The sequence below is a fragment of the Cryptomeria japonica genome, chromosome 11 (assembly GCF_030272615.1).
Source record: "Cryptomeria japonica chromosome 11, Sugi_1.0, whole genome shotgun sequence".
Lineage (NCBI taxonomy): Eukaryota > Viridiplantae > Streptophyta > Pinopsida > Cupressales > Cupressaceae > Cryptomeria > Cryptomeria japonica.
The window spans coordinates 231432325-231459574 of NC_081415.1; the positions used below are offsets into that span (position 1 = coordinate 231432325).

Here is a 27250-nt window from a genome sequence, read left to right on the forward strand (position 1 = left end):
TGATAGAAGGGATTTTTTGCAGAAGAAGTATTGGCAGGTGCCTAATATGATTAAGGAGAAAATTGACTGCATTGCAGACCTCTCAAACATGTGATACCATAGAATCTCCCAGCACTGCACTGAAATTAGAAAGTGCTGCTTCTAAAATGTGTTCATTCTGCACCTTGAAGCTTTGTTTGATTGCATCATAAACCCTTATGTATTCCACTTTGTCTTTGAGGTAATGGCATGGGAATAAGCCACCAATCAGTGCTTTGCCTTTAAAGAAGTCATAATTTTTGATAGCCTCATCTATGGTTTGTCCTGGGATAAACTCATTGATTTGTATTATTGCTGTTTATTGCTAGTTGGCTATGAAACTGACTTTTCTTTCTGATGTAGATCATATAAATTAAATTTGTATGTTTTGCTAATTTGTTGTATTTGACTATTAATTATTCTTTTGTTGGCTTGTCGTAGTTGTTAGTGGTTGTCGATGGTTGTGTTTTTTTTTTTTGGCAGTTGTTGGGTACTTTAAATAAGCTTTTTGTAGTGCGCGAAGATTGTCTAATCTTGATAGATGCTCCCTAGTCTACGTTTGGATTGTACAAGCACTACCCTGAACTAAAGTATTTATTGGCTTTCATCTACAATCTCTTGACGTGTTTAATTATATTCCTTTTGCAATGCAATAGGTAATGTTATTATTTGGCAGTAAACATACTTCTTATCTCCATGTCTTCTTTATGCCCCTTTTAAATAATGAACTCAGGTAATTGCATGATGACAGAAAGCATTTATTTTGTACATATTATGTTGCTTTTTCTTGGTATCGCTTCATGCATTTTCTACTTTAAAAGATTTCCTCTTTGTTGTTGATGCAGGGTTTGGGGAATAAATTCCTTTCACATATTCGTGAAGTTGACTCCATAGTACAGGCATGTATATGAATTATGAACCCTGAATAATAATGTTCATTCTTATTTTTTAGCATACCTTGTTATGTCACTATTTAAGTGGACTTGCTTGTCTATGATAAATGTGTTTCTAGAATCCTCTTTCTGATTGGGAAGCAGTGTTTTGTATTTTACACTATACTGTCTTTTTGTTTTGTTTGGGTAAATGCTTTTGACTTGGAGCTATGAACGGGAGAGGTCACAAACAGGGGACCTCATCCCAATTTTAAACATTCAACAATACAACCCTAGTGGGTTTGAGCCTTGATGGCAAGAATAACAACACCACAACTTAACCATCACACCATGCCACTATTGGCTATACTATACTGTCCTATTACATATATTTACACATCCTGATAATCTAACCGAGCAGAACATGCTTTTCCATTCTAACTTTCAGTGAGGTGACATCAGAAGATAATAATTAGAAATTAAGCCAGTTTTAGCTTTTCCCTGAAACCCTTGTAAGATTTGGTTCTTTACTTGATATGAGGCTTGAGCTGTGTGTTATTTATTTGCTTGGACCGATTAACTATCATTCAATTTTTATTTCTCTTTATTGGCCTTTGGATTGATATCCACAATGTTAGAATGTCATTAGCTTCTGCTTAGACATAGACTGCCAAATTATGACAGGTCTTAGCCTCTAGTCTGATCTCCCTTTATTGCTGATTATAAGTAACAATCTTAATTTTCATTGTCCTCTGTCATAAAAAAATTCAGAATTCATTTTAGACATCTGAATTATCCATAAGATAAATTGCCTGACTTTTGTATTCCTGATGATAGAAGAGTTGAAAACCCATGACTTAACACATTAAACTTTTTGGCGATCTTAAACAAACCTAGTATTACATTGTATGCACTTCAGTAAGACAAAATCAATGGAACGAGTAGAAAAGTTGCAGTTTATATGTTTTGGGAGCAGAAACCTAGGGTGTGATACTATTTAAAAAGACAAAATTACAGATAAATGAGTTCAGTTGCTGCCATTTTGTTTTTGAACGTGTAATTGGCATTGAATACTTTAGGGATGATTTTAGAATAATACATATAGCATAGTTGGAAAAACTTTCTATATCATAATCTAAGAATTAGAAGTTTATATATGATAATAGTTGAGAAAGAAAGATCAACACTTGTAATTTATGGTCATTGAAGTTATTTTATGTATGTTTGATATAAAAATATCTAGTAAGTTGTTTCATGAAAAATTTATAATATTGCTAAGGTAACTTTAGAAAATTTGGTAAAAAATAGACGGTGGCTTAAAAAAGGGTTCATAAAGTGCTCCCCAGCTCTTAGTATTTTGAAGCAAATATTGATTATGAAAAGAAAACTACAGAATCCAAGAAACAATAATGAGTGCAGTAGTCTGTATCTGTGCATATGGAAATGTTGGCCTTATTCAAATTAACTTTTAATTAGTTTCCCAATTTGCAGAAATATTCTGCATGCAGTCTGTAATTGACAAAACAAGAATTTGTAAAACCCTCAAATTATTTTTCTTTCATCTTGCAGTAGCTGAGACTGTAATTTCAGTTTTGATGGCATTGTATGTGATTCTTACACTGCTATCCTTATATGGGATCTTTAAAATACTGTGTGAAATTTTGCCTTCGATATTCAATTCATGAATCAATGAACCATTCATTCCATGAAATAAAATACATAACAAGAGAAAGCCTGGAGAATAAAATAGAGAAAATTGTATGAATGATTGATGGAATTGATGCTTTGGTACAATACTTTGTGGTCCATCATAGGATAAAATGTAAGTACTTGCATAGGAGTTCCTTATATAGATAGCTCCAATTACACTACGTGCTATAGACTCATTACAACAATACCTAATTCTTCCCTCCATATAAATAATTGTCATTTAAGCATTAATTATTTTCATTTTTGCATTTAACTATTTCCACTGACTTCTCATTTCCAACAGTCTCTAGGCCCCAATCCTTCTTCCCTATTCAAGTTATTTGGATGCTTTTCAATCTCTATAGCCTCATTTAGCATACTCTTCCTGAAGTGGCCCTCTTGCACTGGAGGTTTTACTTTCTCTAGATGCAGATTTCATTTGATGTAGAATGAGTGTTATGACAAAGGCTAAAGTTGACTTCTTAATGCAATTTTGATAAATGTCCTTGCAATATTCTTACTCTTTGTTGGAAAGATATCCTGGTTTTCTTTATAGGCGGTCAAGTACAAATACATTCAGTGTTGTAAACACTGTTTCCCATCTTTGGATTAGGTTTACCTTTGGCCAATTTGAGCCAACCAAATATCTTATTTACCTGAGTGAAGTTGGATTTTATATTTTGGTTTCTTAAAATTCTGTCAATTATATTTACTTTATCCTTGTTATGTAGGAGACATGCTATAAGAAGATTCCTAAAACCGTTTTTGGTTTGGCCATGAGATATGATTTTCTCCGTGATTTTTTAAATCACTAGATATTTGGGTTTTGACCACAAAGATCCCTTTGCAGCCTTAAAAAATGATATTGCAGTGTACGCTCGGCAAGGTGAAGTCCTTGTGGGTGATTTTAATGCTAGAACTGCAAGTGAATAAGCTAGCATACTTTGTGGTAAAGAAGATTGCAATCCTATGTGGTTCACAGATGTTAGAAAGCATTAGTGGGCAAGAGTTTCAGAAGACAAAGGTTGCAATCTTTTTGGGGAAGAATTGGTCACTTTATATGGGGCTTTTGAATTAATCATCTGCAATGGTTTGATTAGATGGACAAAATATGGTAATTTCACTTGTAATACCTATAGTGGAGCAAGTGTTGTGGATTATGCAATTTGTTCACATAGCTTGTGTGAGAAAATGGTGGAAGTTTTGATTGGCAAACAGCTGTGGGATTCAAAATCAGACCATAGACCAATGTGTTAAAGTTGTTCTTAGGCAGAAAAGAAGCTTTAGGGGACGAAAACTCAGTGTCCTCAACAATCTTCTTCAAAGGGCAGAATTCTTTTGACTCAAAATAACTGCAATATTTTCAAGGTAGCACTAGAGAGGCTTTTTAAGGAGAGAATCCTGTTCCATGGCCTTCATGGTCATGAGCTAACAGATTTAATTCATGGTGCACTTGCAGAGTGCAAAGGAGAAAAGTATGAGAAATCTGAAACAAATTTCTTTACGGTTAATGCTTGGTTTGACGAGGAATGCAAAATCGCAAGGAGAAATTTGAAAGATTCAAACAAGGAATAGATCAACATAAAGGTTTACAAGCAGATTTAAGGAAGAAAAAAGCTTATTTCATAATCACAAGTTAGAGCTAATTTTCCATGGTAAAAATAACCCCAAATCATTTTGGAGGGAGCTGCAACCTAGAAAGAGACATTAAAAACAATATAACAGCTACTCAATGGTTTGATTATGCAAAGCAACTTTAAGAGCAGGATTTCGAGGTTGACTTCCCACCCATGGTCAACACTACTACAAATCCTTTTAGTATGCAGGAAATTGAGATGGGTATTAAGAAGTTGGGTGTTGTAAAAGCAAAAGACTTGATTGATCTTCAAGTAGAGTATCTAAATTGGGGTTTGAAATCTCTTGCACGACACATTATAAAAAATTTCAACAACATCATCGAGTAGGGGTTTCCCAAAGATTGGACAACTAGTCTTGCCATTCCTCTTTTCAAGAGTGTTGATGGCAATAATCCCTCTAATCATAGGACCATAATGATCAATCCTTTGTTTGCAAAATTATTTGGCAGCATGATAGAAAATAGAATTAGCAAGTGGGCAGGAGAGAATGGTAAACGTGCAAAAGGGCAATCTGTTTTCAGGTTTAAGCATTCCATGGTGGATCCTGGTATTACTTTGAGACATATAATTGAAAAAGCATTGGAGAAAAAAAAATTCTTTTGTTGCTTTGTTGACTTCAAAAAGGCTTTCAACATGGTCCCTAAGGATAAGCTTTGGCACAGAATGGAAGAACTTGGGATTCCTATGCATCTTAGAGTGGCTCTCTGTAGGCTTTACAAGGAGGTTAAAGTCAAAATCAGAACCTCAATTGGTAACTCGGAAAGCTTTAGAAGTGATATTGGGGTCAAACAAGGTTGCCCCTTATCCCCTATGTTGTTTGGCTTATATATTGACAAGCTAGAAGAGTGGTTAAATTTACATGATGGCAATGGTGTCCGCTTGGGTGAGTTTGTGATAAGGCTTTTTCTTTATGCAGATGACCTCATTCTGATTGCTAAAACAGCTCTTGGTTTGCAAGAACATTTATATGCCTTGGAACAATTTTGTAGATTGTTGGGGATGCAAGTCAATATCAACAAGACAAAAGTCACGGTTTTCTCTATTAGAAGGAAACAAAACCAGCATAGGTTCTACTTTGAAGGCAGCATTCTTAAAGAAGTTACACATTACAAATATCTTGGGATTGATTTCAACAAAAGTTTAAGTTGGGAAGGTTGTAGAAATAAGAGAACTTTAGGAGGTTGGAAAGCTTTTTATGCTCTTTGGAATAGGTGCAGAGAAGTAGAGCTATGAGATTGGAAAACTACCCAAACTCTTTTTGGGCTTTTAGTGCTTCCAGTTATACTCTATGGATATGGATTGTGGTCCAACAATACTTCAAATCTATAGTGGAAGCAAATCCAAAAGTGCTTGATAACAAGCAAGTTCAAAATAAAAAAAAACATGATTCTTTATGATATCATGCTGGGTGAAACTGGGGCTACTTCTATTGAAGCAATTGCTATGGTGTGTCTCATTAGATATCTTAAAAGAATTGAGCAAATTAAAGAAGGTAGATTGCTTAAGGTTGTTTTCAATGATACTATGCCCAAAAGAAAGAAGACCTGGATGCAACAAAACATCAAATGGTCGAGTAAATGGAATGTCTACATGAATTTGTGCCCCACGAATAGTAAAGAGATAAAGGTTTTCGTTATGGATAAGTTTCACAAGTGTATTTGGGGTAAAGAGCTAGCAAGAAAGAAAAATAATATCATTGAGTTCAATCCCACTTGTGATCATCAACAAAAAGCTGAAAGTTTTATTGCTCAATTAAGAACTAACTCCCATTAACTTCGTTGTGAAACTGGTTGATTGAGAAGTCCAAAAAAAGATTGGGAAGAAAGATTGTATTTTTTGCACATCTAGGAAAGTAGAAACAGAAAAACATTTCATTTTGGAAGGTGATGCCTTCAAGGATAGCAGAGACAAGTATGGTAATCTCTTGACAACTGGCTCTTGGTATAATCTATTCAGTGAGGATTTTGTGGAGAAGTTGGAGCCACTCATCATCACTTTACATAGGAAAAGGACATAATTACAAAAAGCAGTTTGATTAGATGGGCTGTCCTATAGACTATTTAAGTCTCGTGGATGTTAAAATTATTTCTTCTTCTTCTTCTACTTTTTTATTAATACCCTGACTATTAAGTGTTGTTCTTTAATGATACTCATCAGCAATCATGAAGGCCTTATTTGTGAAGTTTTTTAGAAGGATAAAGATGAGAGTAAGCATTATGAGAAATCAGACATCTACAACAATAGAGATGTGTTGCCCCATATTTGACATACCTAAAATTTGAACTTCAAATTGGTCTCAATGTTGAATGAAGACCCAAATATTTGTCTATGCGTAACGAGTGAGCATGTGGTCCAAGGTTGTTGTCAGTCAAAATATGAAAAATGGATGAGTGTTGAAAATTACAAAGAATTGAGGGAAATCGTTTTGTGAACATGTCCTAAGCATCATTTTATATCACATGACCAATTTTTGCCTGAACCCAGTTCACAGTTTGCCATATTTTAAACTTTCAAATTTTGATGTCCATCATCATGAGGAATAAATGATGATGTTTGCTCATTTCCCTACCATCAACATTTGTTTCAAATTTCAGAGCCTAACTCCTTACCTTTTAAAAGTTATGGCCGTTTTTCCTAAACTTGGGTATTAAATTTTAATGGGAAATATTTAAACTATTTAATAGTTTAGATGAGGTTTCTACATTTTTCCTATTGAAATCAATTGGGGGAAAAATTTATTTAAAAATACCATTATTTTCATTTCCCCTTTCTCCCACTTCGTTGTCAATGGTTCCTAAAGGTCAAAATCATAACCCTTGAGAGAAAATGGTTAGGAATGCTCCGTTTTCTAGATTCTTAACCCAAATTTATAACCTCAAAAAGAAAAGGTTAGGATTGCTCCAAAATGGAGCATCTCTAACCTTATTACAATTTAATCAATCAATCAATTTGAAAAATTAATTAAGTTAATTTGACAAATATGAAGTTTTCTAACGTCCGGCTCGAGAAGCTCTTTGTGAGATGTATCTTTTAAATGCTTCTCGTGAAATGCGGGCCTTCCTCTTGATTCGTTTGGGTGATTCGAATCCACTGAAGCTTCTTGACCTACTGGATTGCTTTCAAATTGACCAAATAACGCTGATTTTAACTCTTGTAACTTTTTTCGACTCATAAGCTGGTTTTACGAATTGTCTACTAATTTTGGCTAATTACACCCTTTTGCAAAATACTTCTTTAAGTGATAAAATGCTTTTCACTTAAAATTTCGGGCAATTCGTGAGTTTTGAGAGATTTTAACTGTTTTAAGCTTCAACACCCCTTTTGCCTACTTTGCTCACTTAAACTCATTTGTGCGATTTTATATTGTAACAATTGCCTTCTTTTCTAAAACTTCGGGTGAATTGGTCAAAATAAGCGATTTCTTTACATCTGCTTGGATGATTTCGGCTTGACAGCTGTTTAATGGCGCGACTTTGAAGATTGTTGTGATTCTCGGCTCATATAGCCATTTTGCGAACTTGGTGATTTTGAAGTTTGGTCGCCCTTCCTCTCTAAGTCTCATCTCTTTATTAATTTTGGCCTGAAAGTCGATTTTGCAAATATTATCGCCTTTATTGGTTTTCGGGTTTCTAAGGTAAAACGTGACGACCTTGGATGACATTGCCTTCAAACTTGACATTTAGCGGTGTTTCTGAGCGATTTTAATTGCTTTTGCCTTGAGTTTTTCGGTTTGTGGAGGCAAATTGTGTGACTTTCACTCTCTGTAACTTTTCGGGCCAAAGTGCTTATATTGTGTGATTTATTCTTAGCTCTCCATTTTTGGCCTATTAAGACATTTTTCGCGAACTTGAGTGATTCTTGGCTAAAGAGAAGACTTTGCGAGATTTAGCATTTGTTCTTTTCGAGCCAAAGGGTGATTTTGGGCGATTTGATTTTCGGCTCATAGAGCTATTTCACAAGTTTAGTTTTTCATTCTATTTTTGGCTTATGAGCCGATTTCGCGAGTTCACTCCTTGCCAATTTCGCGAGTTTAAGTGTTTCTTTCTTTTTCGACCTAAATGACTCCCCTTTGCACGATTTTTCTCTGTCATTTTCGGCCATTCACAGGAAAATTTGCGACTTGCAAATTTTCGGCATATATGAGGGTTTTGTGCGATTTTAAACTCTTATATGATTTTTGGCTTTGCAACCTGAAATGCGCGATTTTTAACTGTCTATTATCTTTTCGGCTAGAATGCTTATTTTTCGCGAAATGCGATTTCATTAATGTTTTCGACATTTTGGACAATTTGCAGGATCTCCTACTTGTCTCACTTTCGGCCTCCAAGGACATTTTGTGAGCTTCTGCTTTCATTTCGGCCTACTTAGCCGATTTGTGAGCCTCTATCCTTGAAGATTTCAACCTCTAAGAGGGTTTGCAAGTTGGAAAATGATTTCGGCCTCCAAGATTATACTGCGCGATTTTAACATGGAAACTTGGCCTTTTCAAAGAAATGCGCGATTTTATCTTGGAAACTCGGCCTTTTCAAAGAAATGCGCGATTTTAGTCGAACTCCAATATGATTTGGCCCCTCACTACTTAGGGATTTTCGGGCTGATGGGACAGTTTGTGAGGTTGGGTATTCTCTATGAAATGAACGATTTTAGTTGTCCTAAGTGAACTTCGGGCATAATAGAGGAAATGCGGGACTTCAAACTTGGTTGTAGACCTCGTGAGTTAGACTTGGTGTTCATTCGGCTTGAATAGGCGATTCAACACGACGTGCACTTCTGAAGTTTTCCGGCTTTTTGGATTATATTGCAAGCTTGGTCTTTTACCAGTTTCGGCTGAGTGAGGGTGTTGACGTTTTTTGGCCTAAGAGGCCAATTTGAAACTTGTATCTCGCAGTTCGGGGTATAAGGCCGATTTTTGAGTTTAGTGGCATTCTGACTTGGACTTTCTATTGCGAAGATTTGAAACAAGGGTCCCCTGTTTGAAGAAAATGGGGCGAGGTGTGTAATACGCACAACAGAGTCCAAAAAATATGTTTGTAAGCACTCTCAATTATCAAACCATATAGCTTACAAACACGAGCTAAATTTGTCACAACCAGCACAACATTAGAAGGCCCAACCTCCTCTACGGAATCCCTCAAAATGCCAAAGTGCAAATTAGCATCCTTAACTTTTCTAGAACAATCAATATTTTGAAGAAAGTATGAACCAGTAGGGCATGTAACAATAACATTAATGAGGCCTATGTTGAAGATGAGTCCGGTCCACCCATCCATGACAATGGAACAGCAGTCCTAATTCATGTTTGGCTCATCTCCTCTATCATCATGGTAGCTTTTGAATAATGTTTGTCAAGGAGGGAGGTATGCAATCTATGTTCTTAGGGGGGGGGGTGCACAAGAAGGTCCAACTGTCAATATACCTCTCACCATAGTTTTGAAATAGGGTGACCTTGGCTAATGAAAGGGGAGAGGATGTGCATAAAACAATTTTGCCACTGCATCATTAGCTTGCTCATGTTCTTGCACATTCATTAACCCCATTACTGAAGTTTTCTCACTTGCTTTCCTCTTCTCTCTATCACCGCTTTCTCCAACTGATACATTGGAAGAGGAATGCAAATCAATAGATGGTCGTTTCTTATTGTGAGTTGTAATAATTTTGTCCTCACTTACTCCAGCTAACTTTGCCATTTCAATCTATTGTTCCAATGTTATTGCTTCACAAACTCTAACACCTCTTCCACACTCACCCACTAGATGGCCTGTAACACTAGTATAGGTTCCATACTAATGAGTTTTGCAAACATGACAAAGCCACTTCTTGCTGCCCCCTATATTTTTGCCCTTGTTGGCAGTCAGATTTGTGGCAAACTGAAGCAATGGTTTCTTGGGGTTGAAAGGGCCTTTTGCAAACCTTGAAGAGAAGGTGTAGGGCATTGAAAATGGTCTTGTGCAATAGAACTAGAGATTGGATTTTCAAAAGTAGAAGGGTCTATTGACATTGTGTTCACTTCATTTTTCACTCTCACTACCCTCATGACTGTCATTGTTGTTGCTGCCCATTTTGTATGTTTTTGTTTATAGTTGTGTTGACGTGTATTTTGTACACTATCAAACACAGAATAAAATACCCAAAGGTACCTTATCCTCTCTTGAATAAAGTCTCCGAATGCTGAAGATGTCGCAAAAAGGATCAATCGGGATGACTTCAAGGTTCTTGTATGTAGGATCTCTACGTGTGGATAAGCTCTTTGTGGTATGATGTGATTTGCTGGAATCACAAGGGGACTTACACTTGATGACTGAACTTCTGATTTGCTTTGAATATTGCTGGAACACAGGATTTTACTGCCTTAGATTTGAAAAAAAAAGAAAAAAAGACGAGGGCAAGGAAAGGATCTAATCCTAACACTAAGAATGTAAGAGCAATGAATGATCTTTGATGAAATTCTAACTAAGTCTTGTTTTGACATCCCAGGACCATCTCCACAAGGTTAGTGCGATCTTCGAAGGAAAGCTTTATGATGTTCAAATCATCGCTGCAAGCATAGACACCATCAGGCTGATGCATATCAATGAAGAAGCGACAATTGAAGTTAAGCTTAAGCTGAATGATTCCAGTTGACTACACAAGGCAAGTTTGCAATCAACAAACTGCTAGTAGTATGGATATACGAATTCCACCATCAATCAAGCACATTTCTTCCACTCATCTAATAACATGAAATCAAATATGAGAAGTATAGAGACCATGCAAATTGTTGAATCGACCCATAAATTTCACCATTTCTTCAATGAAGTTACAAGTCTTTTACAACAACATCTTGGCAACAATCTTTGCCTTCTCTCTCTACTCTACTCTAATTGCTATTCTATCAACTAGCTAATCACCTTCTAACTACTCTCTATCTATCTTCTTTCTAACTGCTTCCAACTGCCTTTACAAAATGAAGAATCGGGGCTTATATAGTGCCCATAATACAATTCGATGGCTGAGATCAATTTGAGATCAATGGCCAAGATTTTACAATGAAAACCCTAATTAGGGTTTGTTACAACCATTACATAACATTTAATGCTTGACCAATGATAAAATTATATCTTTAGGACACATGTCTTCTCTGGAAAAATCGACCAATGGATAGCTGGGGTAGGTACATCGAAGTTTGTGCCACCTCCCATAAGTTAGGTACATTGAATCTGGACATGCTGAGGTGGACCAATCCGACTGGAGAAGTGATGACTAGGATGCCACCTCGTCCGACACTTGCAACTTGGTAGATATTCAACTTGATGTTGCTGAGAAGCTCGCTTTAATTAACTCTTCTAAAACTATCTGCTTCTTCAACGAACCCTTTGCTCTGACTTCTTGTGTCTTTGATGTGCAGGATGATGATGTACCTCGCCTTGGAATATTGGACTGGAAGAGGTTGCCCTTATCCTGATGATGCTGGATCGAAGAAGGTCGTCCTTGTCAATGCTAGGCTGGAGGTGGTCGCCCTTATCCTTGCTTGATCTTCTTGGAGGAGACCGTCCTTGATCTGGCTTGATTTTCCAACTCCGGGATCTCCATTTGATGCCTACACAAAATATTAAAGTTAGTCTTTTGAGCATCAAACCTTAAAGCATGAAATTCAAGACCTTTCAAAGGTAAAACTTAAGATATTAATTTGAAAAAAGTCATGATAAATCAAGAATTACACATTTTCAAATTAATAATGAATGGAATTTGGATCTTCAAGACTTAGACTTTACAAAATTGCAATGGGATCACAATAAGTCTTGAATAAGAACTTCAAAAAAGTAATTCTTCATACCTCCCTTTGAGTATTTAAGTACAAAACCTTGAAAAATGAAGGAAGAGGACCGGATTTTGTTGGGCAAGATTTATAGCCCTCCCTTGGATGAAGTATGCCTCCTTTAGCCTTCAAAAAAGCTTCACCTTCCACTAGCTTCTCCAAAATCTGGAAATTCACCTTCAAACTTGCTTAATTTCACCTTCAATCTTCTGGATTTCGCTCCTCAAAATATGCTCTTCAAGTTCGCATGAGAGATAACGCAAGAATGATTTGAATTCGCTAAAGAACCTCTCCCATTATATAGAGCGCTCACCCCTCTTCCCTCCAAGGCCGACTTGGCAAAAAGAGGTTAAAAATAAATAAATTTCCAAAAAAAAGGGGGGCCGACTTGGCAAAATAAGTGAAAATAAGGCCTTGTGCGCTCCACATTTAATTTTAATTTCACAAAAATTAATTTTAAATGCCTCTATAATAAAAATTCGATTTTTTGAGGCTCAAAATTAATTTATTAAATGCCAATGTGATTTAATTTTTTCAAATATTTTGAAGTTAGCAATTTGGCATCTAATGCAATTTTGGAGGATATTAGTGCTCAAATATGGTAAAAATAATGAATGCCACTAACTTCGCCCTGGTCCCTAGGAGAGGGACAGGAGCGCTCTTGAGTTCTTTGCATAAATTCTTGATCACTTCAATCTTCAAATTACTCCAAAGCATAGAACATCATTCCCCGTTCCCTTTTGAGTCTTGGAAACAAAAAAGTTATCTCGAAATGCAAGGTAAATGGGCACACTTAGAAATTTCGCCTTGGACCCTAGGAGAGGGATAGGAGCGATTTTGCAAATTCAAGTCTATCTGTCCTTTGTTAGGCTTCCAAATTATCTTCAATGGGCTAAACATGCCTTCTTTCATTCGTTTCAATCACAAAACTTGTTTTGTCCTTGCAAAAAAATTGCACTTTTGGAAAATCGCTCTGGACCTTCAACAAGGGACAGGAGCGCCTTTTGTCATCTTGGTATATTTCCTTGCTTGTGGACCACTCAAAATATATTCTACGCACAAATCATGTTTTCCTTGATCTCTTCAAATCATAAAATCATTTTGATCTTGCAAAAATAGTGCAAATTTGAAATTCAAGCTCCGGTCCTTCAGTGAGGGACAGGAGCGAATTTTGTCACCTAGGCCAAAATGCTTCACTTTTGACCATGAAATGTCTTGGCTAGGGAAGATTTCATCTTGTTACACGCCATGAATAAGAGTTCAAGTCCAAGAAAGGTCTAAAAATGTGTATATAAAGAAAATCGCTTTGGTCCTTCAGTGAGGGACAGGAGCGAAATTACCCTTCTAGGCAAAACTCCATCATTTCATTGTCTTTAATCAAATCTGGATGCTCTATCACGTTCATTTCGTCCTCCACCATGCCTTTGATGTCTTAATTTGACCAAACAAGGTCAGAAATGACTCCAATAGGTTTTTTCGCCCTGGACCCATGGAGAGGGACAGGAGCGATTCGCCTTGGACCTCCTAAGAGGGTCAGGAGCGAAATTCGCTCTGGATCCTCAGTGAAGGACAGGAGCAAAATTTGACTTTTTGAACTCTATCAGGATAATTTTAATGAAATATAACATTTAAGTATAAGTTTTCTTATACTTTAAGTTATATTCCATATATACTTTCAGGATGTTTGAGAGTGGTTTCAGACCTCCAGGAGTTATATTGCAAAATCTAGTTTTTGGAGGTTTTTCAGTTTCCAGACTTAGTCAAATTTCAGGATCAGGACTTTCAGACTTAGCCAAATTTCAGGATCAGGACTTTCAGACTTAGCCAAATTTCAGGATTAGGACTTTCAGACTTAGCCAAATTTCAGGATCAGGTGATCACTCAAGCAAGACTTGCTATCCATGTGATCCCCTTGGCGACGCTCAAAATGCAAAGGCTAACGGACAAAACCCTAAAAGACCTAAAAACAAACCCTAAAAAGCAAAAAAGCAGGGGTCCCCATTTGCAATGGGGTGATGTGTGAAAACGTCACAACAAGTTGAAAGTCTGAAAACAAATGAATGAAAATATTTTCAATCTACAAACTCACAAGCGAGCTAAAAACTTAGAAAACTACAAAAAAATTAACATACTCCTGTCTAGTATCTTGTTTCACACTTGAAGATAAACAAAAATCAGTCCATTATCTCCTCTAATCAGTCCAATCTCTCCTCTAGAGCATGCCAATCTCTTCTCCAACAAGCAAACTCTCATAGCAAGGAGCAAAACTTGAGAACACAAAAGTAAAATACGGTGGTTGGGTTAATGGTTTCTTTTGGTTTTATTTGTTTTGGCATTTTAGGGTTCAATTTTGTGTTTTTAATCTCATTGTGGGCCCCCACGTAACTAAAAATGCAAAAAAAGTTTTTTTAAAAAATGTTTTTAAGGTTTGGGAGCATTCCTAGGCACGGGGGATGGCTCACCTTCCCTAGGACAGCAAGGGATGTTTTTGACATCCCCTAGCCATCTTGGGGATGACAAGACATCCTTAATTGCCAGGGGATGTTTCTTGGCATTTTGGAGGATTTGGGCAGGTTCTCAGACAAGGGGATGTCCCCTTGATGCCCTTCCGTCCTGCACACGTGTAGGGAACAGGTGGTTTTGGGACAAGGGACACGTCATTGTGTTTCATAGAAATACTTTCATCGACCAACAATGAATAATATCATTATTATAAATGGCTTCCAAAATAATTAATTTATTTGCTAGTGCTCAGCCGCACACAAAAAGAACCATTATTCAGAATATTAATCCATTTCCAAAATATTATTTAGAATAATATGTACTTTGTCTCTGAACCAAACTTATTTCTTCAAACTTCATGAAAGCTCATTTGAAGAATCTGAATAATTCTCAGGCTCCAAAATCCAAGAAGAATAAATCTGTCAGAATGGGGACATTACATTTCAAAATTAAAAAGAAAAGATTTCTGATTTTAGTTATAGTTTGGTGAAACATAATTATCTATATCAAGTTGCATGCATAATTTTACTCTGCCCTCTCAAATGGTTTATTGCAAAGGAATTGGGTAATGCTAAAGAAGAAAAACACTTGTCAAAGACAAACATAGCAGCAGGTCAGTATCTAGATTCTAGACAACACATTAATTTTCCTCCCAAATTTAGTTAGAAGAGAACATTTGTTCTTGAGTGCTAACATTGGTAGAACATGGATGGGGCATAAAAGGACAACCTAGTACATATGTGAGATGCTAGATTATCAATAAATTAATGCAACTCAATCTTATGGAATACTTTGTAAATGCCGCAATACTCTTTTTGGACAACGTTGACCATTTGAAAGAAAATGCTTTAGATTTCCTTTGGTACATTACATTGAAAGTTGAAATTGCAAAAAGCAATCAAACATGAAAATGAAAAAAATAAGTAAATCTTTTTTGTAGCTTTTTTTTATTTTTTACTTTTTATTTTTAGTTTAGGTTGCAGTTCTATTAACTTGATTATTACTAATTTTTGATGTTGCTTCCTTTTTCTATGTTTCATTTTTATTTTTCTAAAAGAATATGGCTTTCAAAAATAGAACAATTGGTGGCAAGCCAAGGGATCCTTGTTGGAAACATGAGACACTAGGTGTAGCGTGAAGAGAGGTTGGTTGTACCCATTGCACTAAGACTATGACTAGTGGCATAAATTGACTCAAATATCACCTTGCACGGTCCTATTGTGATGTAATCACACATTGCCCCATTGCAAATGGGGACACCCCCTTTTTTGCTTTTTAGGTTAGGGTTTTGGCATCTTAGCGTTTTGTCTCCGATCTCTAGCCTTAGAAATGAATCAAGTTTTTCGAAATTTGGAGGAGTCACCAAAATCAGTGAAGTAAAGGAATAGCTGAAAGAGTGTTTTGATGCTACAGATGGGCTCAGACAGGTTGAAGGAGTAAAATTGCAATTTCTCACAGTTAATTCTGAAAACTTCCTATTTTTAAGAAATTTTGCTTTTTTGCTTTTTTCTAAATTTAGAAAGTTTTGTTTTTGGCATTTTAGGGCCAATCCGAGAGCTTACTTTTTCAGTCTGCTTTTTTTTTCCTAAAAATAGAAAGTTGCTTTTTCCTGAAGGTTGCTTTTTACTTTTTTCGGGGTCACAGGTGGTCATTAGGTCAGGAGAAATGGCAAGTCAAGAAAGTTCATCTAGAATAAATCAAGTATGAAATAGCTTTCGAATCTAGAGGATGTTTTGCAAAAAGCAATTTCAAGATCATAAAAATTGACTAAGTCTGGAACTTAGATCGAGGAATTCCTTGTTCAAAATCACTACGATTGCCTATACATGAAAGAAATTTCTTGCTCCAAGACCAAGTCCACTTGTGGCATGGTGAAAATTTCCAATCCATTATGAAGTTCGCCTTGGGAGGTGTTGACGTGTATTTTATACACCATCATACACAGAATAAAATACCAATAGGCATCTTATCCTCTCTTGAGAAAAAGCCTCTAACTGCTGAAGATTCGCATAAAGGATCAGTTAGGAAGACTCCAAGGTTCTGGTTAGTAGGGTCTCTACGTGTGGACAAGCTTCCAGCGGTATGATGTGATTTGCTGTTTCCTTCAAGGGGTCTTACACATTCCGAAAGTTCAAGATTTTACTAAACTAAAGAAACTTTCAAAAAAAAACAAAAAAACAAAAGAGTAGGGTTTGAAAGAGGTCTAATCTAACCTAACCCTAAGAATGACTTAGTATGGACGAGACTTGGCAAGATTCAACCAACTTCAATTTTGCCATAAGATAACAACTCAATTGAAATTGATGCGATCTTCTAAGGTAACAAAATGATATTCAATGCATCAAAGATCAAAGATACTACCACGAAGGTACATATCCAAGATACAATAATGATTGAAGATTAAAGGACTCAAAGTATTCTCCAGTCGACCACGCAAGGCGTTCCTACAATCAGCAAGAAGCTAGTGGTTTGGATTACGAATCCTACCAAAGATCAAGTCTCACACTATGTCCTTCAAATTAACACACTACCTTGATTGAGCATGATTCAAGTAGATTAAACAACCATGAAGATAACCAAGAAAGTTGCAACAAAACACCATAACTTCAATATTTTATTGATTCCCAAGTCATCATGTACAACAATTGTTTGAATTCCTCTCTTCAAAACTCAATCTTGCTATAAAATAAAATTGCTTCTAGCTCTAATCTCTCTAATACAATAAACTCTCTTATATCTAACTATTGACTATTATCAAATGAAATGAAAAATGGGGGTATAAATAGCATCCCCAATTACAATGAAAGGTCCAGATCGAAAGTAGATCAACGGTCAAGATCATGACACCTAAACCCTAATTAGGGTTTGTTACAAATGGCCTCCTTTTTACTGAACAATATTAAATACATAGCCAAATATTAAATTTGGCACAAAAAACCTAGGAGACATAAACCAATGACAAATAAGATGCCATGTCATCTATAACAACCTTTCATCTAGAATCTTATTCCCTTTCCAATGTTCTTTTTTGGCATATGCAATGAATCTTGTCACGATTCCTTCGATTTCTGCAATTGGAATTTCGGGAAGATTCTTCATACTCTCTTCCAAGTGGATGACCTGATCGAATGCATCTAGAAGAGCTGCGTCCCAAGTAGATTCAAGTTCCTTTGTTCTTTCAATCAGGAGCATGGTGGCAAACATTTGATCATATTGCTCATCTGTAACATTTGCGTCCTTGCAAAAGATGACCTTGATTCTATCCTCTAATTCCTGCATATCCACATCTGTCTCGACCTCGATCCTTCTGCCAAGAATGGTACGAAGTACCTCAAACACTCTGTCCTGGATCGGATTGATTACCTCCTCAACTTGGCCACATCTAACACTGATGTCCTCGAAGAAAACACTTTTCATATGGAGTAAGGTTGACCATTGAAACAAACTGTGAGATTCTCCATCCAAGATCTTCTCTTGCGCTAAAACTTTCCTTGATGTGTGTCTAATTACCTTTAAGACAGGAATGATAACATCCTTGGTATGAGCAAATGCGGCTACTGTTATCATCAAATTGTGGATTATCTCAAGAACCTGGATAGCTTGATGAATAATCTTCATCATCCTTGTTACAAACTCTATGGCCACTGTATGAAATTTACCCATCCAAGTACTTGTACGTTGGACCATGTTCCTGAATCTTTCTGCCTCATTGATTGATTGAAGTGGAAGTGCCTGCACTGGTGATCTCGCTGGATCCTGACGTCCCAAAGGTTCATTGATGTGACTGAAATATGTCCTCCATGCACTGACCTCCCTCTCAAGCTTTCTATTCTTCTCCATTTCTTCTCTAAGCTTGTCTTTCAATGCTTCAAATGAGTCGGTAGCATCATCTAACGTCTGCTCTGCTGTAGATGGTCCTAACTCAAATGTCTGTATATCATATTCCTCTGCTAGGATCTCACCAAAATATTTGTCTGCTGCCGGTGTAGCTATCTGCAGTTTTCTGGATCTAGTCTCATCTCGAATCATCTTGGACATCTTGGTAGCCTTTCTCTTCTCTGTTACTTCGTGTGAACGTCCAACAAGGCTCTCTAAATCAATTGCACTGTCCTCGTCCTCTACTACGATCACCTTGGTTAATCTTTCCTTCAACCAATCTGGGATAATCGATCTTGTTTCTTGAACTTGAATCTCTTTGTGCACTATTTCTTCTTGTCTAGGAGGAGATGTCATTTCATTGTCTTTTTTATCTTCATCTAACTCATAGTCCTGGAGAGATCCATCTGGTGAACCATGCTGTGCCTGTCCTTCTTCCTGCCTGTCATTCTGTACCATAGACTCCATGGATTCTTCCACTTGAATTGTTCTCTTCTCAGGTCTAGAAGAAGTACCGGATGATCGATCTCTGTTAGCCTCTTGTTTCCTCTTGGAAGACTCTTTCTTTTCTGACCTTTCTTTTCTCTTCGAACCCCTTGGATGGAGATTGCCCTCACTGGCACATCGAAGGTTATCTTCACTTGAATTTCTAGGATTAGGATTGCCTTCACTCATACTAGCTCCACCTTCGGCTGGTTTCTCTTCCAAAGTGAAAGTCATAGCTATGCCTTGTTCTCTCAACTTCTGATGTTGTATGTCAACCCATCTGCGAGTACAAGACAAGACTGGTGCCATCAAAGTATCTAGATCCATGACCTCGGGCTCATTCCAATCTAACCTTATTGTTTTGCTTTCTCGATCATAGGAAGACTGGATATGTCTGCCACTGTCCTGAGCTTGGTCGGCCACTCTGTAAATCCTGCATTTCCTGATGAAATCCAAAGGCAATCTAGAATGCATTTTTCGTTTTACTTCGAGATCATCTAAGAGATTCATCATAAAATCTTCAATTTGGTACTCATGTTTAAACTTCCTACCAACCGTCTCCTCTAAATGCCCATGTGGATCAAAGCTTTCTCTCAAAGCAAAAGATGAAAAAGAATACAAGGCTAACTCCTTCTCTGCGTTATCCATGGCTAAAGCATTAGGACATACCTCAACTGAATTGCCCAAAATGATGGGTACTGGAACTCCATTCTGATGTCTGTGTTTGAATGCTTTCGCATATGCTGCCAACTGTCTTGTTACTTCAAGTAACACAATTCTGTCTGTAGGATATCTCGGCAACATGTATGGAGGTAAAGGACATCCATGCACCCTAATATAAGTGAACTTGGGAAACTGAATGAACCAAGCACCGTACCTCTTCACCAATTCTTGTGCATCCTGAGATAATCTGTTGTGAATCCCACCTTGCAACGCCCTTGTGATGTTCATCGTAAAGGTATCATTAACTAGCTTGTAGTTGCTCCCTGGCGGATGATGCAAGTAGGCATAGGAATCACAAGCTCTGACCTCGCCGGGTCCTCTTCCAATCACTCCTCTGTGAGGTAGTCCTGCGTACTCAACACTCCTGATCAAGGCATAGATGACATATGAACTCATGTGGAAGGACTTAGTAGCCTTGAGTCTTCTCAACTGTACGTCCAAGCAATGGCTAATAATCCTAGCCCAATGTATCGTACCTTTCCCTTGAACGATCACCTGGATGAAGTAGAACATCCACTTCTCAAAGTAGAAGGCGTGAGGGGCTCCTGTAACTTGGTTGAGCATAGTAATCAAATCTCTGTACTCCTCCTGGAAATCAATCCTGTGCGGTGTGTTCGGGATCTTGCTCAGACGGGGACGACTCTTGAGTAACCAGTTCTTATTGATTATGCTTAGACAAGCATCTGGATCATCTTCGTACATTGACCTGGCTCCTTCTATGCTCTTGTATATCATGTCCCTGTGCTCTGGAAGATGGAAAGCTTCACTTATAGCTTCCTCTGAAAGGTACGCCAAAGTGTTTCCCTCATTGGATACGATCGTTCTGGACTGTGGATCATAGTGACGAGCACACTCGATCATCAACTCATGGCAATGAATAGCTGGAGGAAAGCCGGCCGCCTTAATGATACCACTCTCGATTATTCTCCGGGCGACAGGTGATGGCTTGCCAATGTAAGGGACCTCTCGAAACTTTTTCGTGCTAAAGTTACCCAAGTTAGTATCTCCAATGTTGCTCCACTTGGACACGATCTTAGTCTCCACTTCTTCGGTCTTCTGATCTTCTTTCATGAGAGCTGAACGACTGGTGGATGCTCCCGCCTTCGGGGTCGCCATACCTACACAACATTTCATAATGAGAAGCTAGATTTTGCAATAAATAACATAGATTAGAGAGTAAATTTTAGGAAACTTCATGATAAGTCTTTGAGTTATCATTTCCTAAAATACAACGATTGAGCTAGGAATTCAAAATTCAAAATTCAAAACTTAAGTTATGACGATCAACGATCAAAATTAAAACAATAAAGCAAAAATCGCCATACCTCAATAGAGAGCTAACTCTAGAATGCAAAATGAATAAAATCGCCTAGGCAAAATTGACGTTAGATAGCTTTGATGTGATTTCTTCTTCAAAATATCAACTTCGCCACCTTTGGAGATGCCCTTGACGTGATCTCCTTTAAATGATCGATCCTTTATCAATTGGCTCAAGTGAAAACCAAGTTCGCACCTCCTTGGATGATGTTTGCGCCTTCCTTTGGATATGAATTCGCACCCCCTAACTTGAAATGAAATTTGCACTTGAACTCAATTTCGCACTTCTCCCTTTGTCTTCCAAATCGCATGTGAAATGGCAAAAAATGATAATGTGAAAATGAAGATTTTCACCCTCCTTTTATAGCGCTTACCTCTCACCTCCATATAGGCCGACTTGGTGATTAAATAAGGCAAATTAAAATGATTTTTAATTAAATACAAGGGCCGACCTCCATAAAACAAATAAATACCAAGCGCTCCCTTTGATTTTTTATTAAATTAATAATTAATTATTAAATGCCTTCATTTTTAATTAATAAATTTCGATTTTTACAAGGCAAAATAATTAATTAATACCAAGCGCAATATTTAAATGCCATTTTAATTGGATTTTCAAACTTTATCGAATTTTAGCATTTAAATAAATTAAAAAATATTTGTTTTGGGCGCCAAAATTTGAAAATGAAATATACATACCTCATCGCCCTGGTCCCTGACTGAGGGACAGGAGCGATCCATCAATTTGGTCTTGATCTTTGCATTTTTGACGTCCAAAGTCTTCATCTCCACGTTCAAATCGACATTTTAGCTGGGCCCTTCGAGTTTGATTGACTTGTTTGTGCGAAGGAATGTCTTTAAATATGATATCGCCCTGGTCCCTTGGAGAGGGACAGGAGCGATCCTTGTCTTCTAGCTTGAAATTTATCGTTTTTGATTCTAACTCTTCGTTCATTGCCTTCCAAATGGCGTTTTAGACCCTTTGCAACTTGTTTTGTTATGATCTTCAAAGGATAATAGGTGTTTTGGCAAATATCGCCCTGGTCCCTTGCAGAGGGACAAGAGCGATCCTAGTGTTTTCTCCTTGATCTTTGTAAATTCGAGCCTCAATCATCTTTGTGAAGGACAAACAATGCTATTCTTTCATTCCATGCTCATTTCGCTTGAATTCCACAAGACATTTAAACGTTGGAAGAATCATCGCCCTTGTCCCTTGGAGAGGGACAGGAGCGATCCATGTGTCTTGGCTCAAATTTGCAAACTTTTGATCTTGGTTCTTTGTTCATTGCCTTCGAAATAGCGTCCTTGATATTGCCTATCCTTGCCTTGTCTTGGCTTTGACGGGACATGAGTGTTTTAGTAAAAATCGCTTTGGTCCTTGTCCAAAGGACAGGAGCGATATAGACCTTTTGTACAAATTGGTAGCATTTTAACGTGCAACACTTTGGTATATGACCTTCAAAAGACGCCTTGAACCCTGTATGTCCTTGCAAAACATTAACTTCACTTGATTTTTGCATGAATTGGTCAATACATTCAATATCGCTCTGGTCCCTTCCTGAGGGACAGGAGCGAACTTCAAGTTTTTGGGTACATGCTTGCGTTCTCCAACTTGCAATCGTCTTCCTTGGGTAAAACGTAGTCCCTTGATCCTTCTTGGTCACTTGATGCTTGTTTAACTTTCGAAATCTATGCCTTTATGCAAATTTCGCTCTGGTCCCTTCCTGAGGGACAGGAGCGAACTGGGGGTCTTGATGTAATTCGTTCAATGTTGACGACCCTTGATGCTTTGTGCTTGATGGAGATGCCTTAAGACGTCCTTGCCACCTTGTTCTCCGTCTTAGAAAGTCTTGAATTTGGAGGAACGATAGCATAATCATTATATCGCCCTGGTCCCTTGGAGAGGGACAGTAGCGAACTTAGGCATTTAGGTCCCTTATTGATGTTTGATAATCTTCAATTTGTATTCGATGGGTTCAATTCATCTCCTTTCTTGCCTTCAAACTTATAACTTGCTTGATTTTCGTCTGGATTTTGCCTTATGAAGAACTTCGCTCTGGTCCCTTGGAGAGGGACGGGAGCTACAAAGAATTTTGCCCTGGTCCCTGACTGAGGGACAGGAGCAATTTTGGCATTCTGGGTCATTCTCCTTCATGTCGGCACTTCAAGTTATATTCATTTGATAAAATGCATCTCCTTGGATCTCTTCAAATCGTCAAGTCGTTAAAATCTTGCAAGTACAAGGCAAAATTTGATTTGTAGCTCCGGTCCTTCACTGAGGGACAGGAGCGATTTTGACTCCTGGAGGCACTTCCGTGTTCGTGAAATTCTTCAATTTATATTCAACGGAAAGATCACGCTATTCTTCATCATTTGCAATTCGAAATTCATCTTGACTCTGCAGGGACAGTAAGATATTTGAAAACGAGCTCCGGTCCTTCACTGAGGGACAGGAGCGATTTTGCTCCTACAGGTCAAAATATCATGATTTTGCACATTTAATCACTTCACGAGGCAAAAACAAATCATTCCCAATGCCCGGGATCAAAATCAAAAAAAGTCAAAATTTGGTCAAAATTACTCAATTGGACAAAAATTCACATTTCATCTTCAACACTTAGACAAATTTAAGCTCTGCACTCAAAATTCCAATTGAAAATAGACCATTTTGGCGAATTCATTTCATTCAAAATTGCATCCTACAAAAGGAAGCTCAAAAAGCTCTCAAAATTGACTGGATTCTGGCCTGAAAGACGGCAATTTAAAACCCTAAGGCTTGACCCTAAATCCAGACAATTGACTGACTAACAAAACCCTAAAAGCGAAGCGAAAAGCGAGCGAAAAACGAGCAAAAAGAGGGGGTCCCCATTTGCAATGGGGCGATGTGTGAAATGGTCACAACAGGAGGTAAAATTTTTCCTTGTCCCACACCCAAGTCCTCCCTACCTTAAGCAAAACTTCCTTGGGAGCAAGCAAAGTCCGCCCAAGGCATTAAATTTTTTCCTTGTGCACATGCAAAGTCCGGCCATGGATAACATAAACTTCCCTTCCCTAGTGTGAAGTTTGCCCAAGGAGTGGGTGAAGAAAATGGTTAAGTGTTAGCACTTTGAAAAGGTAAAAGTCAGAATTTTGGCTAAGTGTAAAGAGATGAGGAAAAAATCTGAAGCTAAGATGAATTTGGCCTAGGGAGATTGGAAGAATTCCTAAGTCAAGATGAAATTTGCCTTATATGAAGAAATACTTGTCAAAACTGAAGTCCGCCTAAGGTGAGAAGGAGAAGGTTTAGCTAGGAGCTTTGGCAAGTGAAAAAAATCCTCAACCATGATGAAGTCCGCCTAGGAATGGTGGCAAAATTTCCAAGACAACACCAAGTTCGCTCTCATGACATAGCAAATTTCCTTACTCTATGCTGAAGTCCGCCTAGGAGAGTGAAAAATTTCCTTGTGCTCTAGCAAAGTCCGCTCTATGGTGTGAAAAAGTTCCTTATCAATGTTGATTGTAATTAGGGAAATGGTGGATTCCAATTGCCTTGGGTAACATTGGAATCTGCCCAAGGGGGTCAGCCCCTTTCTCCAACGTATAGGGCTGGGCCCTATACCTCATGGCACTACATAATAAAACCCCACGCCACATACAAGGTAGCGTGCTCCCACAAATAGAGCCAACCCTATCCTAACATGGCATTTCGATAACAGGGAAATATTAATAATTAAAACCACCAATTAAGTTAAAAGCCGACTCAATTAGTCTCTTGCACTCCATATAAATAAATGGCATCTTCACTCCATTAGAAACACAACACATACATCCTTATGCGAAATATATATCTGCTGATAATGTTAAATTCACATATGCCAAATGAATCGAAGTACACATCTGATTAATGCGAAGATTGGTGAAGGAACTTATGTGAATCATCCCTGCCATTTGAAGAAGCAAACATCAAGTTCATACTGTCACAAAGGAGGCCGAGCTGTTCCAGAATTAAAGTGCTAGGGTTACGGATCAGTTTCAAGCGTAAATGCAGATCTAAGATACATCAAGAGTGCAGATCTAGGGCTTGAGTCTGAGTGCTGGTTGGTGTGTCTAAGGGGCAGATAAAAGTGCAGAACTGTTGTTGATTCCATCAGCCCTAAGTGCAAACACTTCAGACATCTTCAAGAACTTGAGATAAGTGTTGTAAGTGTTATATGAATATAATCCATAATCAGATTTGAGGATCTTTTCTGGCTGGGTTTTTTCCTCCTAGGAGGTTTTCCTAGGGTAATTGTGTTTTGTTCTTATTTGTTCATTTCTATGCTATGCCTAGATCTAGAAATCTCTAAAATTTAGCAACAAACAAATTAATTAGAAACTAAATTCTGATTTCTAAGATTTTACATTAATCTGAAAGTATAAAATCAACAATCAACACATCAAGTGTGCCCCCCTTGGTGAGACAGTTCCCTAAGCCCATAGCAAGTCTGCCCTAGGTGGTTAAGTGAAAAGTTTGGCTAAGGTGAAGGCAAGTGTGGAAATAAAAACAAAATTCATCTAAGTGTTGAAGATAAGCTGAATAAAGCAAAGGCTAAACACAAGAAGAATTCGCCCAAGTTGAGAAGAAAATTTGTTTAGCTTGAGGTGGATTAAAACAAGAAAAGCAAGAGTGAAAGGCAAAGAAGGAATTCACTCAAGCATTGAGAGAAAAATAAGGTGAATAAAGAAGAAATGAAATCCAATATAAACAACGAGGTGGATTAAAACACGTATGGAACCAAAAAGGAATTGAAGCAAAAGGTGAAAAGCATGAGGAAATTCGCACAAGTCATAGAAGGATAAAAGATTGAAAAGTTTTGGCATGGTGTTGAAAGGGAGGAAGAATGAATTAAAGCAAAAAAGGAATTAACACAAGAATTCGCCTAGTCTTGGAAGAGTATTGGAAGGAAAGCAAAAAGAATTGAAAACAAGGTGAAGTTCGCTCAAGAAAGAAGCCTTCTAGAATAAAGCACGAGAAATTGCCATTGAAATTAAAATTCATTAGAACCAAAAAAACAAAAAAAAAAGAAAAGAAAAGGTTCAATTTGAAGAGCAAAACATGCCTACATTCGTTTCCAATAAAACTCATTAAAACGAAAAAACAAGGCAAGGGAAGGTTTGAATTCCCTATAAACATAGACTTTGGTATTCATTCATTCACAAGTTGCCTCTCATACTTGGAAATTCGAGCTCTTCCAAGAATTCCTTTCAAGTTTTTAGGTAGATTTTCAAAGTGAAATTGCAGGTGCAAGGCGATTTGGGGAAGAAATCAGGCCAAGTTCAAGAATTTCTTCAATATTTTCAGGTCTAGAAACATTCTCAAGGCAGATTTTCAGGATTTCGCACTTGAAATTTCATTTTTCTAAGTCTGAAATTCTGATTCTCAGATTTGCACATGGATTTCCACCTTCATCAAAGAACTATGTTGCTTTTTTGTGCTTTCTCAATCTTAAAGTCAGAAATTTCATAAATCAGATTAAATTTCACAGTTTCCAGCATTTCTAAAGTCTGATTTTAATTGTCAGAATGTTTCCAAGTCTGATTTTATGCCTAAATTCATAATCATACTTGATTTCATACTTTCCCAGGTTTTGCGAATTCTGATTTTCATTTTTTTAGACTGATTTTCAGTCTGATTTTAGGAATTTATGAAAAAAATCAGAGTTATCCTTCAAAATTCCTCAAGTGAACATCAAGCCTATTGTGTCTAACTTAGGAATTTTTCATATTTTCAGGTAGTAGATGTCAACACAAGGAGGAATTTCTCAAAAAGTGCAGATGAAGTTCAACAACAATGGACTGAAGCTGGATTCCAAGATTCAATCAAGATGGAAGAAAGTCAGTGATACTGACCTTTGCCGTGTTGACCTCGAGGATTTCAAGAAAAGGATGTATGGGCTAGATGATTGCCTTCCTTCACTGCTTGCACGCAAAATGATGTGAAATGGAATTTTTCAAGCAGTTAGATATCCTCCTACTATGCTGTGCTATGAGCTGATGTTTGAGTGTGCAAAGCATTACAACACTCAGGAAAGACAAGTTGTGGCACCTGATGGCAGAGTGCTAGCCTACCTTGGAGAGGAGCCCATCAAAGAGGCATTTGGCATCCCAGCTTACCATTCAACTACGTACAAAACCAAGGAAGAAGCCTTAGCAATCTTCGAAGCTGATCCCATCTCTTGCACTGAAGTGATAAACAAACAATGGCTGCTTAAATCGAGGCCCGACTATACCAAAGTCCCTAATAAACTTTTTCCGACTAATTTCATTGAAGAATATGGAGACCTCGTTCTATTGCTCAACATGGTCACGAGAAATAC

At 37.5% G+C, this 27250-nt stretch overlaps 1 protein-coding gene across 7 annotated transcripts in view; it reads left to right on the forward strand.

The window, feature by feature from the left end:
* Positions 1-27250, forward strand: part of LOC131063956 (uncharacterized) — a 176597-nt gene that overhangs the window by 32623 nt on the left and 116724 nt on the right. For all 7 annotated transcript variants that reach the window (XR_009111190.2, XR_009111188.2, XR_009111189.2 and 4 more), the window contains one exon: positions 864-917. Coding sequence is in view for 3 of the 7 variants with exons in the window: in XM_057997959.2 (XP_057853942.1) it covers positions 864-917 (54 nt within the window). In the remaining 4 variants the exon portion in view is untranslated. The remainder of the gene's footprint in view (positions 1-863; positions 918-27250) is intronic.